General features: G+C 34.9%; 3 protein-coding genes across 6 annotated transcripts in view; all 3 read left to right on the plus strand.

The window, feature by feature from the left end:
- The window catches only part of LOC149555147 (nuclear pore complex protein NUP93A-like), a 160,301-nt gene extending 150,474 nt beyond the window's left edge, over positions 1-9,827 (plus strand). For 2 of the 4 annotated variants that reach the window (XR_016364460.1, XR_016364461.1), the window contains exons 16-17: positions 9,288-9,498; positions 9,615-9,827. Coding sequence is in view for 2 of the 4 variants with exons in the window: in XM_089829183.1 (XP_089685309.1) it covers positions 9,288-9,365 (78 nt within the window). In the remaining 2 variants the exon portion in view is untranslated. Of the gene's footprint in view, positions 1-9,287 lie in introns of all 4 variants that reach the window. The other 2 variants (XM_089829183.1, XM_089829184.1) reach the window with 1 other exon arrangement.
- Positions 1,791-3,173, plus strand: LOC149555149 (uncharacterized). Its single transcript, XM_089829185.1, has 4 exons — positions 1,791-2,065; positions 2,177-2,329; positions 2,415-2,815; positions 2,919-3,173. The coding sequence occupies exons 1-4, from the start codon at positions 1,852-1,854 to the stop codon at positions 3,039-3,041; spliced, it is 891 nt and encodes a 296-aa protein (XP_089685311.1). The 5' UTR covers positions 1,791-1,851; the 3' UTR covers positions 3,042-3,173.
- LOC149555150 (uncharacterized) lies at positions 3,053-4,176 on the plus strand. Its single transcript, XM_089829186.1, has 2 exons — positions 3,053-3,324; positions 3,456-4,176. Exons 1-2 carry the CDS (start codon positions 3,291-3,293, stop codon positions 4,040-4,042), a joined length of 621 nt encoding a protein of 206 aa, XP_089685312.1. The 5' UTR covers positions 3,053-3,290; the 3' UTR covers positions 4,043-4,176.
- Positions 9,828-15,666: the final 5,839 nt, after the last annotated feature.

The following is a 15,666-nucleotide window of genomic DNA, read 5'->3' on the forward strand; positions in this document are numbered from 1 at the left end:
ACTTTTTTCCCCAATTATGATTTGGGGAGGATTCATGTGTATATATAATATATATAACTAAGTTACTGATTCGGCCTCCTAGAGACTAGATGCATAAGCTGATGCGGACGGGTGCTGGAGGCGGATGGGTGCACTGTGGGTGCCATCCGGATGCCACTCACAGGTACCTGGACAGAGTGGCATCCGGATGGCACCCACAGGGCACCTGGGAGCATCCACAGGCTTCCTCGCCTAGAAAAGAAAGACAAACTTTTTAAAATATTTTTTTAGCATGTGGCGTGGTTCTATTAGGTTTAAATCATGAGTAAAATGAGTAAAATAATTAAACAAATGTAATGAAAGATAAGAGCGATATGATAGATTTGAACCATAGTAACGAGAATTGCCCAAAAATCGCCTGAATCGGCGATTCCGCGACCAGATTCATGATGTGCGATTTTTTTTGCATCGTGTATCAGTATCGGCGATTTCTGGGCCATGAATCGCTTGAATCGCCGATTCAGGCAATTCATGTAAAAATCGCCAAAATCGCTTGTAAAAATCGAGTATGAATCGCCCGCGGCATGTAAAAAGGGAAGTTGAAATTTTAAAAAAAATCACTTGTTTTTTTCACTTTGTTTTTGACCTATTCTTTTTGTTATAACCCTAAAGGGCCTTCTATTTGTTAAGCATGAGTAGAAGAGAGGAAAAGTGAGAGATAAGAAGAGAAAAGAAAAGCCATAGGTTTCCAACCGGCAAGAAGGAAGAGCACCAAAGAGATCAATAGGCCATTTGGGGAGCCCATCAATTGCTTTGGGAGCATTAAGGAGCCAATATCAACACTCCTCAACTCATTTGCAAGATGTCAGTGCTTATTTTTTTCTTGCATGTTAGTGTATTATGCATTTTTTGTTAAATTTTTAGTGTATTATGCGTTTTTTGTTAAATTTCTATAGTTTTCAAGAATTTTAGTGTAAATCTTGAATGTTCTTTATTTTTACTAAGTTGCAAGCTAGGGTTTGTTGTTTTTTAATTTTTATTAGCTTCAAACTTTGATATTTTACATAATTTTTTTTATTGCAGCAACCTTTGCTCTCATTTTTCGCAAATTCCAATGGGTAAAAAAGATGAATGTTGGAAATATAATGAAAAGTTTCCTGGAAGAACCAAATATCAAACAAAATGCATGTTTTGTAAAGAAAAAATAACTTTCGGGGGTATTTATAGATTGAAATTCCACATTGCTGCTATACCTGGACACGATGTTACAGTTTGCACTCACCAAACTCCTGAGGCAAAACGCACTTGCTTAATGGCATTAGAAAAAATTGAAAAAGACAAAGCAAATAGGAAAATGCAAGTTGAAGGGTTAAGGGGTATTGGCTCCCATGTTCCCGCATCCGCAGCCGCATCCACCTCTGCATCTGCATCAGCTTCCGCATCCGTAGGTTGTGTTGGAGAGGGTTCTTCTAGGCTTCCTTTTTATCCTAGTTCTTCTGCTCGTGCTAGTGCTAGTGCTAGTCGGTCACATACTGAGACAGAGTCCCACACCAACCTATTGCAGCCTAGAGTGCGGAAAAACAAAATGGATAGTTACTTTGTGCCCCGCACTACTCCTGGTTCCCAACCCACGCTTGAGGGCATGGGTTTGAACAAGGAGATTCATGATGCTGCTAGAAAGGAGATATGCAAATTTTGGTACTTTTGCAACATTCCATTTATTGCAGCCAGGTAATTGATTCTTTTTTCTTTGTTTTCTTTAAAGTTAAAATTAAAAGTAAAAGTAAAACTTTAATTATATCTACTTGTTTTATAATTTGAGTCTTTGACATCTAAACTTTTATTTGTGACAGGGCTTCTTATTGATAGAATATGATAGATGCGGTTGCTATTTGTGGTCCGGGGTTTAAAGCCCCAACTGAGGCTGAGTTGAGCGAATACCTCCTGGATGAGATGGTAGAGGACATGAGGGTTGACCTCGAGGAGAACCGAAAGGAATGGATTGCAAAGGGTTGCACCATCATGACTAATGGTTGGACCAATAGGAGGAATAGAACACTCCTCAATTTTCTTGTATCCTGTGGAGGTGATTGATCATTCTACTTTCCTACATACATAATTGTAAATTTTGGTTTGTTGAATGCTAATTCGTTAATGATCCATTTAATATTATAATTCGTTGTTTTGTTACTTGTAGGATATACCATGTTCATAAAATCCATTGATGCTTCCGCACATGTGAAAAATGCCACATATTTATGTGAGGCTATTGAGGAAGTTATAGCAGAGGTGGGGGAACAAAATGTGATCCAGGTGGTGACGAATAATGCAACAAATTATGTTGCAGCAGGTAAACTTTTAACTTTTCAAGTTTTGAAAATAAATTTATTTGAATTTTGAAATTTGAGTTTCTAATTGACTTAAAATTGTTGTAGGTAAACTTTTGATGGAGAGGCACCCCACCATATTTTGGTCCCCTTGTGTGCCACACTGCATTGACCTCATGTTGGAGGAAATTGGCAAACTTGAGTTTGTCAAGTCATGTGTGGAAAGGGAAAAAAACATATGCAAATTCATTTATAATCATGCATTTGTCCTTAGCACAATGAGGAAGTACACAAAAGGCAAGGAGTTAGCTCGCCCAGGTATCACGAGGTTTGCCTCGAATTTCATCACCTTGCGGTCCTTGTTGACATCAAGGGATGGATTGAGGAGCATGTTTGTTGGGCAGGAGTGGATTTGCTCTTCCTATGCTATGACCATTGTAGGGTTAGATGTGGCGGATTGCATATTTGATGAGGATGGTTTTTGGAAACCCGCTAGAGAAATCCTTAAGGTAAATTTATTGCAATTTAACATTTAGTATTTTGCTTTTACTTAAGTTATATTATTTTATATTTAAGTTTCGACTCAAATTTTTTGTTTTACTTTATATGTAGGTCACTGAGCCCCTTGTAGCTTTGCTACGAACTGCTGATGGGGAGAAGCCCTCTATGGGCTACATTTATGAGGGCATGGATAGGGCCAAGGAGGCCATCGGAGCCCAATATGCAAGAGTGTAGGAGAGGTATGGCCCTATTTGGGACATCATCGATAGGAGATGGCAGAATCAGCTCCATCGACCCATCCACACAACAACTTACTATCTGAATCCGGCATTTCGTTTCCATCCTGAGTTCAAGGCGGATGCGGAGGTTCTCATTGGCTTATACACAGTGATTCAGAGATTGAGTAGCGATGAAAATAGCGTTGCTGCGATTGTTGAGCTAGACCAGTTCAACAATAAGGAGGGGCCACTTTTCTCTGGCAGGATGGCCATAAATGCTCAGACAACACTACAGCCAGGTAAAAATTAAATAATATATTCAATGTTCATGAATCTAGATTCTAAACTTAAAGTTGATTGTATAATGCATTAATTTTAGAGTTGTAATTTGTAAATGAGACTAATTGTTTTTGTTTTTTCCTTATTTCAGATAGATGGTGGCAAATGTTTGAGGCCACAACCCCAAACCTTCAAAAAATTGCCATCCGCATTCTGAGTCAGCCGAGCAGCGCTTCTGGATGTGAGTGCAGTTGGTCCATGTTCGAGCACATCCACTGGAAGAGGAGGAACAGGTTGACAGTGCAGAGGTTGAATGATCTTGTCTTTGTTCATTACAACCTTCGTGTTAGGATCAGACAGATTTTGTGTGCTGACTCCTCTCCGATCATTCTGGAGGAGATTGATCTAGAATCAGAGTGGATCACAGAGACCGTGGACCTAGTCTTCACTGAGGAAGACTGTGCATGGGTTGATCAGGTGGATGTAGAGGCTGAGGCTGTGGCCAGGGCAGAGGAGGTAGCTAGAGCACGTTCAAACATTGGTAGACGCACACGCGCAAGCACAAACGCAGGCCCTAGCGACGTTATTCGTGAGCCCATTGCCCATGCAGGGGACATGGGTCGGTGGTCCTCTATGACCTACCCTACACGCCTTTCTCATAGGCAAACTGGATACTCAGAGGCTGAGGTTGAGGCTGCAGCAGAGCTAGAGGATGATGATGAGGATGATGAGGCTTGAGCTGGAGCCTTGTTTCTATATTTTGTTTACACTGTATATATATTGATAGTGATACTGAATCATTGATAGACATATGTTTCAAACTTTCATGGATCTTCATCTTAGATTTATACATACATTTATGATTTGATGTATTATAGATCTTCATGATTTCATCTTACTGATTCTATGATTTGAATCATTATGATCATTTGATTTTTATTTACTTCAGCTAACATACAATTTACATTTTAGTACATAATGATAACATAGTTACGTATGTGATGGATTTTATGTTTCATGTTTATGTATGTTAGATTCTATTTGATGATGTTATAGTGTTTTTAAGTTATATTCAATAAAGGGTGCATGAAATAAGTCTTAAATTGTTAAAATCTTTACATTTAAAGGGGTTTTTCAAATTTTGCCGATTCACCGACGATTCACCCTCGATTCACGATTCGATTCGGCCGTGCGGATTCCGATATGATTCCGATTCACGTTACTTTGATTTGAACAACAATGAGACATTGATGCCTCAGAGAAACTCTTTGTGGGTGAAGACTTCAACCAAATAATACTATATGGTGAGTGCTTAAAAATGGCTTACAAAACTGATTCCACAACTCCTTTTGAATTGCAATAGGTTTCTTTTGGGCTGCTGTCTAGGGGTTTTGTATCTAAACAAAATACTTGAAAGAAACAATGTAGACCATCTTTTGATCTTGAAGGTAAGAATACAAGACCAAAATTACTTATTTGATTTCTTTGCATAAATGTAGTGTGTATATATACACACACACGCACACAACATCCATACGCATCCGCATCCCCCTCCCCCCCCCCCAAAAAAAAAAAAACAAGGAATCTTGTATCCTATATTCGTTGCCTACATCGGCTTTGGAATCCGCATCCGAATCAGTAACTTAGATATATAATATAAATATAAACATATAATATACACACACAGACATAAATGAGAGAAATATACATAATTCTAAAACTAAAACATTTCTTAGTATGAATCCATGATTCTAGTATGGATCTATGACTCTAGTATACATAATAATTGATTTATTTTCATGATTATAAAGAAAATCAACACATTCACATTGGTTTACTGAATTATAAAATGAAATTATGATCTTTGAGGATCCTTGGGCTGTGGCTTGGATCCTTGAGGATCCAGGGAGAATCCGGGCAGGATCCTTGATTCTGCCCGTGGATCAGTCAGGATTTGTGGGCCATAGATCTTGATGGATCCACAAGCAGAATCAAGGATCCTGCTTTGGATCATCAAGGATTGAGGATCCAAGCGCGAATCCGGCCTGTCTAGCACGAATCTGGTAACTAAGCAATAATGTCATCTGCATTAGGCTCGTAGTAATGCTTTCCATGTATATGAATCCAGAGACACAATTTAGTTGGAAATAATAGACAATATTATAAATTCTAAGGATTCCTTTTGATATTTTTAAACTGAATCTTGTGAGAATATTTGCCTAAAGTAAATGCAGAAAGCTAAATTAAACTGAAACAAACTCTATTTGCTTGATATCAATCTAAAGAATTTTAACATTTCATTTGTCAACAAGCTTACCAAGGTGGTTGTTTAGATCATCAAAATTTAGGATAAGTTCTAGGTGCTGATGAAGTGTGATATTTTGGATCTTCAATTTGACATTGGCCATCAAGTTTTAATGAGAAGTGCGTAGGGTAATGACAATTCTATAATCCAATTGGAAGCATAAGTATGTACATAATACCATATAGGCATTGTGAAGTTGGAAGCAGAACTATTCCTACCAAAAAGAAAAAAATCAGCTTGTAGTGTGGAAAAAATGACTAGCAATATTTATATCAAAATGAAGGATTGTTTTGGTTATATTTAGGCTTCCTATATATGTTTTGTTAGTTGTGATACTCACTCCATATTGCTTGCCTTGCAATAGTTAGGGAACTATGTACCATTTAGGCTTGTCATATATATGGAGGTTTAGAAGGTCTACAAGGAATACTATAGCAGTACATGAAGGCTTTTGACATATATAGTGTAGCATTCGATGCATGTCAAATAGGTATGAGACAAACTAATGCATACCTTGAAAGAAGTGATGCCATAGTCTTGTGGGCTTATCTTATTCCCTTCGGAAGGAAGCAATATTTTCTATTTAATGATCGAGATAGATCTCAACTACTGTCCCATTGAAAGGGAATGCTCCTCGTGCTTTGATTTCTGGTTAAAACTTGTATCTATAATGCCTCATTGTCAACTCAAAGTCCGTCAATGATTTTAATTCCATTATACGCTTACACACAAAATCTAGGAAAAATTACTTGAATAAAAATAGCTAAAATTGTGGCTCAAATAGATGCTCTCTTGTTTTGTACTAGCTGGTCTTTATAATTTAATGGAAAATTATTTCACACCCCATTTACTGTTTTACAAATCTGCTAAAATTTCAATACCATTTATGGTATTTTGATATGTAGGATTTTGTTTAAAAACCATCTTCTATCACCCTATCCTAAGGTATTTGGTTCAAAACCTATTAAGCTGATGTTTGCAATTGGTTCCATTGTCATACATCCACCACTTATAGACAGCTGTAAGGTAGTTTGATCTATCTTACTACTACCAGGCCAGACCTTATTTTTCTGTTTGCTATCTATCTTGATTCATATCAAATCCTAAAACAAACACTGGCTTGCAACAAAACAAGTTTTGAAGTATATCAAGTGCACCTCTGGCATTGGTATATTGTATTAGCACATTGGGCAGGTTCCATGGATGATCATCAGTCAACTATTGGATATGTTTTGATTCTTGATTCTAGAGCAGTTTCTTGGCAAAACAAGTTACATCAGTGTTGTGCTATCATTTATAGAAGCAGATGTAAAACCTCGCATGCAGTGCAGGATGTGAAGCTGTTTGGATATGCCAAGTTCTTTATGATCTCCACATTGGTCAACATGAGCCAACACGTATTCTTTGTGACAATTGGAGTGTTCTCAAGGTGGTAAAGAATCCTTTATCATGCCCTTGCCAAACATATTGAAATTCATCATCACTATATCTGGCAACTAACGGATTGCAACAAAGTACATCTTCAGTATCGTCCAACTGATGAACAAGTTGCTGACATAATGACAAAATCGCTTTGTCAGCTCAAATTTGTAAAATTTAGGGATAAGTTAGGTATTCTTTCTGGTTTTGTCATTAGGGAAGGGCACAATCACACTACTATTCTTTTGTTTGTACTGTGTGAGAGAGATATGTGCACAGCCATCTAAGAAGTGTTTATTACGCCATCTTTTTAGGGAGTCTTCTCTTAAGCCTCCTTATAAATGATCCATGTTCAGAATCAGCTTACCGCAAGGCCATTGTATCTTTTTTGTGGAAATTCGGTGTTACTCTTTGAAGTGCATCTATAGCATAGGTCCCAGACTTGGACTGGGCTTGGACTTGGCAAGGTCGAATTGACTCATGACTTGTCAAAATGAAAAAAACCCTCAAAATTTAGAGATTTTTAACGTTTTATAACTTGTTTCATGCACCCATTATTGAATAAAACTTAAAAGACACTATAACATCATCAAATAGAATCTAATTTGATCACATACATAAACATACATCCATCACATATGTACAAATGTAAGTTGTAGCTGAAGGAAATAGAAAACATAGATATATATAATCATATATGTTGTCCAATGTATAAAAAAAAACCTTGAAATCCATGACATCAAATGTTCCCTGACATATAAATGCGAAGTGTAAACAAAAACAAGTTTATGGCCTCCTTGAGGTCTTGCCATGGATTTCTTGATGCTCTCAATGCAAGCCTATGGTCTCCCCAAAGTGATTTGTGGTCTCCTTGATGCTCTTCTTCCCTGCTTGTTGCAGACCAATTTCCTTCCTCTCTCTCTCTTCATCTCTTCGTCTCATGACTAGCAATTAGAAGATCTTTTAGGTTTAAATGAAAAAGAAATACAATAAAAATATAGGAAAGAACTTTTATTTTTTATTTTTGCATAGCAAATTTTTTGGTTGCTGGTGCGAGTTGTCCAGCTTGGACTTTGCGAGTTTCTACATAACTTGCTGATTCATTGAGTCATGTGAGTTATGGGCAAAACTTGTCGAGTCAAGCTGCCAAGTCAGCAAAACTCGCCAAGGCTTTCGTGGTTCGCTAACTCGGAAAACTTCACGGCAAGTTTGGATTCTCTGATCTCAAGTATGTGCATAATTGGTATCTAAAGTTGTGTTTTCCTTTTTTGGTTCAGCCTTAACATTTTAAAAGTTATTCTGCTTTTAGCTTGAGCTTTTAAAATAGGTGTTAGGATCTCCTTACTTTGGCTTCCTAAGCTTTTGATTTTGCTTGTACCTTTGATCCTGTTGACATATTCAGACTCTCATGGACGGTAATCTGATTTTTTGGTTTTTTTTGGAAGTTTTGGTTGAATCATGAGTTTCCTCTGCAGATTGGGATTTTCCAATTACATTAGGAACAATGTGCACAGGACTCCTAAGTCCAATTATTGGACTGACAATGTCATTCTGTTTTCCTGGTGCTTTAATTATTGGCATTTGATTCCCATTTAATTTTTGGCATTTACTTGTTGCTAATATGAAGACAAATCAACTGTGATGACTGGTAGACTGTAGTAGTTTGGATTTGTGGATCATTTTTGGCACATGAATTCAAATTCTTCTCCCCAGAGTGGCCTTAAATTTAAAGACTTTTCTTTCACATTGTAGTTAAATTAAAATTCTCTTCAAAAATTGTCACAAAATGTAAAATGTATTCAGGGGTCTCTTCTATAACTTCATCTCTGTTGGGTTTGTTTTAATATTTTGTATTGATATTTAAGATCTCATTTTACACTATTAGATTGCAATAGTTCCATAAAACACTTGACATGTTTCCCTTATTAGTAGTCTAAAGTTGTATCTTTCTGTGCACAATTTATCTTTACTGTATCACCAGATGCTACATGGTCAACCTTATATATGGTTCATAACAGGTCCTTATTCCACAATTTCTCTGTTTCCATGACATGGTATGAAATTGGAATTGGTAAATATATGTTGAGCTGGAGGTTCAAAATTATAAATTATTTGATGTCCACTCATGAAATTATTATGTAAACCAACATAATTCTATTTTCGGATTTTTAGATGCCGTGTCAAACAAGAATTTTATGATATTGGTTTCGTTTGGGAGACACTCATTGTTGTAATGATTTTGTCAATGACATTTTGTAGATTGCAAACTTCGTGGCAAACTATTTGCCAAGAAATTGGCCACAGGAGCTTTACGAAAAGGTAGCTCAGATGCTTTGAAGACACTGACAAGTGTTGGCCATCATAATGGACACAAATAGAGAACTGGCTTTTAGCTGGGAGAAGGCACACTTCAATGGAATAATTCCCCATAATTTCTCACAATGATTCTGTGTTTTTATTACAGTTCATGGTGAGCATATGCATCTGCTAATCTTAGTTTCTACTGTGAAGCTATTCAGTTTCTACTGATTTATGTTTCTGTGATGGTTTTACATAAGCATGAACAGTAAATATTTATTTTGACAGTGATCAGCACAACATTTTGTAGAGATTTCTGCAACTTAAAGGATAGGACATGCTAGGCGACCCTATACTTTGTATGGAAAGTCTGCATTGTAAGACATGTATATTTTGCCATTTGTTATCAGTTGGAAAACATGATTGAGTTTGAGAAATCAGAGAAATGTGAACATTTTCCCCTACTGTTGAATTAAAAAGACTGGCGCTGGTTTAAATTTAGTTTTCTGTTTCTCTAATTTTGGCATTTTCTATTTTCAATATCCTTGATATAAAGGATATTCTCACCATGTGTAATATTTTCTTGAAGTTCATTTTTTATTTAGATCCACTGAACTTTTTGAAAATAACATTTTCAATAATTGTGTGTAACACGAAGGTCCACCTATTGAAGGCAACTCAGTAGATGGAAGCAAAAGCAAGATTCAGTTTTGAACTGTAGCTTGTGCTGGTTTTTCTGTACATATCAATTAACTTAAATGCGTTGTTCGTACATTTGTATCAACTTGACATATTCCCAAGCGAGCTGTATTTGAATTTCGATTTTAGCCAAAACCAGGAACCATTGGGAATGCAAAACTATATTTGCTCTGCTGAGGCATAATGTGGGAATTTATTAAGCAAGTTGGATTTTAGGTGTGCCAGGCTAACCTTATCTAATATGTAAACAATTTCACACACGTGCATGCAGATATATACATACAGCTCTCTTTATAAATGTATAATGCTCTGTTTGGATTGACACTTATGTGATGATCAAATGTTATTATCCATGTCATTTATGTAAATAAGGTTTCATTTATGTAAATGAATTTAAAATCTGTTAAATAGAACAATTTTCATATAAAATTGTTGAAGGTTATATGGTATAAGTAATTTTTATAAAGGGTTCATTGTTGGTTGATCAAATATTTGTGATATCTATTTAGTTCTTTGAAAACTTAGATATTTTATTGCAAATTCTCTTACATGGATAGATTAATGTGGTGTTCTTGCCTCAATTTGATACGCCTTTGATACGCCAAAGAAACATTGGTTTAAGGGGCAACTAACTACGCCGTGTCAACACAACTTCAAATATACAAGCAACCTATCATTCATCTTGCAGAAACTGACAGGGTTCATCGAGATGCACAATGGCCTCTGCTGCCTCTCCCTCAACGGACCATCCTCTTCCACTGCATAGCCACCTTTATCTACTCCTACCATTCCATACAGGAACTCATCTACCGCTATTTATATACGGAGACCCACCAGACACTAGCCTCGAGAAAGCTGGTTTATGACCTAATTATAAGTAATCTAATGGCCAGTTAACATGCAGAGAGAAAAGTTAAGTAATCTAAGCAGAGATATGAATAGTGTAGACAATAACAACATTGTTGTTTGTCCAAAAGGTGAAAGAAACACATTTACAAAGATGCGAGACCCTTCACTCAGATTTTGTGAAAAGAATTACAAGCTTAACTACTGATCATTTAAAAAGATTAAATGATTAAAGTAATTAGGATGCTTAAAAAAAGACTTGCTTTAAAAAATTACTTATCACACGGTTGAGTCATGGGAAGGTTGTGTATCCACAATTCACTCACTATTTTAGTCACTTGGTCTATGGGGATCCCTGGGTATGACCTTTTCCTTGCTTTTAAGAACCCTAGGAAAATCCCCCCTTTAGTGGTGAAAGGTTTAAACACTTGACAAAAAAATTTAATTTGTGGCGAAAAAATTCAGTTTACAAAGAAAGAATAATAATCTCTATTGGTTAGTCATTCAGTCTCTCGAACAATGTGTAAAATCTGGGTGAATTGTGTTATTTTAAAACCACAAAAATTATATACATTGGCGAACAAAAAATAATTATCATAGTAAAATGTTTTTTTTTGGGTGAACCATTTCTTTGTATTAGACAGAAAATATATACATTAGCGAATAATAATATTTTCAAAATTAAAACATAAATTTTATGGGCGAATTAATTCATTGTGCTACTGCTAGACATAAAATATATACGTTACAATTATATGATTAAATTTTATAATAATATTATAATAAAATAAAATAATTTTAATTCTTACAAAATAAGTAAATTAGAAAGTGTATATCTATCTCCCATCTCTAAAAGGGCTAGAAACTAGCATGTCTAGAAACAAGATTGATGCAATAATTTTTTTATTAAAATATTTAGATGTACATAATACAAAATGAATACACAAGTAAGATAGCTTGTGAACTATTGAAAAGAAAGGTGTGATGTTATGATGTGGAATTGACCCCAATATTCTCAAAAGGGACATTTAGCAACATAATGCCCTACTATTCCACTATTAAAACATTCAAAGGCTAACTTACTATATACTTGCTCAATACATTGTATAGTTAAGTGACACATTTTACCACTTCATTTTAATGAAATTCATATTTAGTTTTACCTTCATTTTTCTCATATTTTGAAATCATTGATTCATTAGAGTTCCAAGAGTTCCAAAATTATTCTTCATATTATACAATTCATTCTCAAATGTTACTAAGATGTTTCAATTAATCAAATGCATATTTTCAACCCATAACTTTTAGTTATTATTTATCACCCAAACTAGTGGTAATTATATTTTTCACCTTAGCATTGCTCTCATAAGGCATAAGCTAATTTTGGTAAGAGGATTTGATACTTTAGGAACATAGCATTTATGTTAGCATCAAGATTCAAGAACACCATATGGCATAGAGTCCACATTAGACTTCACTTTGTCCTATCAAAAGGTATAGCTTATTTCATGACGCTTGGTACATTGAGGCTTTGTTCACCAAAATATTCTAGATTTTGATTAACAAATTTTGGATGTGTCAAAAACTAATAGAATCATTGCAAGTCTTATTTGAATTTAAATTATATTAAGAGATTCACATTGTATATGAAACATCCATTTATAATTATTATTTCTTGTTTATAGAGATCAACAAATTATTTTTGACACTGCATGGATTCTACCATAATTAACTATTTAAGATTGCATGTTAAGACCAAGGGGCAATAAAGAAACTAATAAGTCTACAAGTTTGTGAAAGGGAAAACTAATATTAAATGTTCCTATGAAACAAAAAAATATGGGATTGTAAGTGACCCCTAAGAAAGATGATTTAAGAAGCTATAGGGAAACAAGGGTTTACTATGTCAATTTCTTCATTGAGAGATGGCATTGAACATGTTGTTTCTTGTACTCCCTCATATACAAGCTATCAACAAACATACCACAAAAAGTTCCAAATTATTTGCCAAATTTCTTATATCAATTCGAAGCTCCAAGGGTTTATTGTGTCAATTTCTTCAATTTGGCCTCACTTAGGTGCAAATAATCTAGAATTTTCAATGGTATGTCTGTTGACAACTTGTATTTGAGGGAGTACAAGAAACAATGTGTTAAAAAATTAAAATCTTCATTTGAGAAATAATATAACTATTGAGTAGAAGGAAATGTATTTCAGCATAGAGGACTCAACGATGCCTTGTTGGACATTTTCAAACATGTAAATATAAGGCTTTAGATTAAATAGGTTCAATGCTAACACCAACTATACTAGAATATTGACAATTGCAATGTGTAACTACATTTTATGGAGGATGAAATAATTTAGTCCTAGTTTGTCCTACTCTTTCAAACATTAAATGTACAGAGAAATCTTTTGCTTTCTTATGCATGGGAGATGCATTGTTGATCTTAGAATGCTTCCTTCAAGGAGGCATAGGGGTTACCTTTCTTGTCATCGCTGTGAATATTTTATCAAGGTATTTTTCTGCAAAAAGGTCAAATGGCTAATTTGTACCATCTATTGTGCATGGGGGTGGTAGTCCTATGGTGAAAATTGAAAAGAAATATTGGTCAAATATAAAGCCCCTTTGGCATATGCCTTGCTTGGTGAGATGATGGGGGAGATGATGCGTCACATGAATATGAAAGGATTCCTTGCAAACCCTATCACTAGGATGAAGAATATTGACAACCTCCTTCCTATTGTTAATATTTGTCATTGTTTCAATGCAAGGAGTAGAGAATCATAGAGTTGTCATCACCCCCACAATCTTCATAAGAATTTGTAGAGGCTATCAAAGGCATGAAGTGGTGTAGCCATAGTAGAGAAAATGCTTAATTAAAAATATTATGAACTTCACATAATATTATAAATATTTCGACTAAATAAGTTTGTTTGCAGGTTCAGATACCCACAAAATAAATACAAGCATATAATAATTATTGAATACACACTATACCAAATAAAACAGTACTAATCATACCAAGTGCGCTCACATTTCACTGGGATAGACAAAATATTAATAAAGAAAATATATTTGTAATTTTGGATTTTACATATGGTCACAATAGAAATGGTGACAAAGAAAGAAATGAAACTGAACAGAGAAAAAAACTGAACAATGTGCAGAGAATATTTATCTTCAGTAGATATGTACTCAATGTGCACTGTGGATCTTAGAAAGTAACAGGATGTACCAACTTGTTATTCAGTTTCCAAAGACATAAGACATAGCCATACTAAGTAGGTAAAACCAATTAAGTTTTTCATAATAAGGACAATACAATTAAAAATAAACCTTTCTATTTCCATAAACATATTATAGATGTGCATTTGCAATTAAGACCATGTTTACTAATGTCATGTTCCTCAGCAACAATAGAAGTTGCTAATGCCCTATGCTCATTAGTAGTAGTGGTGATGACAAGTATCCATAAATTTGCACTTGCAGTTCCTCTTAAAAGCTATGTACCTCATGATCTGCTTCAAATGATGATGATAACAATTTATCAAAGAGACTAATTTAGCTGATAACAAAGAAGCTATTGAATTGTCCCAACAAAAATAACATTATGCCAACAATAGAGTAACAAAATCTTGAACTCTATTTTTGTAAACTGTAATTGTAATATGACTGAATATGGAAGAAGTAAAGTATAACTATACTTACCTTAGAACTGATTATTAAATCAGTTCATTGACTTAGTCTCAAATGTGATGCTTCTATATCCCATATGGACTCCAGATCTTGAAACTAACTAGTTTTAATAGGTTCCTCTTCATTTTGAGTCAGGTATTCAAAATCCAAAAAACTTCATCTTCATTCTGACTCTGAAACCTAAATCCATCATTTATGTTGGAATTAGCAGTAGCACCACCATCTTTTGAAGTGTTGCAAAGGCCTCATCTTTCACACATGAAATTCCAAATGGCCAATGACCTATCATAAGGAAAATCTCTAACATTGTATTGAGTTACAAACAATCTCAATCAAGTTTCCAAATTTTTGTCTAGTTTGTTTCTGGCCTTTGATTTCAAAAACCCCAATGCATCGAAAAATCTCTCATCTTCTACCAACCCTAATATCATTGTTTGGCATAAATCAACAAGTTTGAAATATTATGATATTGAAGTATGCAATACTTCACTCTGACTTATTCTTTTCCAGAGCCTTGTTATTGCACCAAGATCAAATGGATTCTCAAAGTCTTCCATCTAGTGTTTCATACACAATGCAAAATGTTTACATTTTTTTAAAAGATTATTTGAATCTAAGATTCCTTGTATTGGCTGTCCATTACAATCTGTATGCTTTGAAAATTGCGTTATCAATTCATCAAGTTTATCATCAAACAACTTTGCATCACTTGGATTAACTCCGAAGTGTTTCCAAAATTGAGGAAACACACAATTCATGGCTTCAAGAATTTCTTCTCGAGGGAATCTTTCATGAATCTCACTTGAAAGTTGGTAGGAAATAGACTTCACATTTTCACTAACAGACTTAACAATCTTGTCAAAATCATCCTTTCTAATTGGTAGAACTTTTCCTCCCTTGCTTATCTTAGATTGGTGTAGTGGTATTTGAAATCCTTTCACAAACACACATAGCTCATTTTTTGCATTGAAATGTAAAAAATTCTTAGCATGATTCAAATCTGTAATTATCTCCCACCTTGAAAAGATTGGGCTATGACTTGTGAGATCTGAATACAAAGAATCCAGAGCCATGCATGCCATTTTACGTAAATCA

This window comes from Cupressus sempervirens, chromosome 5, assembly GCF_028749045.1.
Source record: "Cupressus sempervirens isolate cs-2001-9-10 chromosome 5, ASM2874904v1, whole genome shotgun sequence".
In the NCBI taxonomy this organism is placed as follows: Eukaryota; Viridiplantae; Streptophyta; class Pinopsida; order Cupressales; family Cupressaceae; genus Cupressus; species Cupressus sempervirens.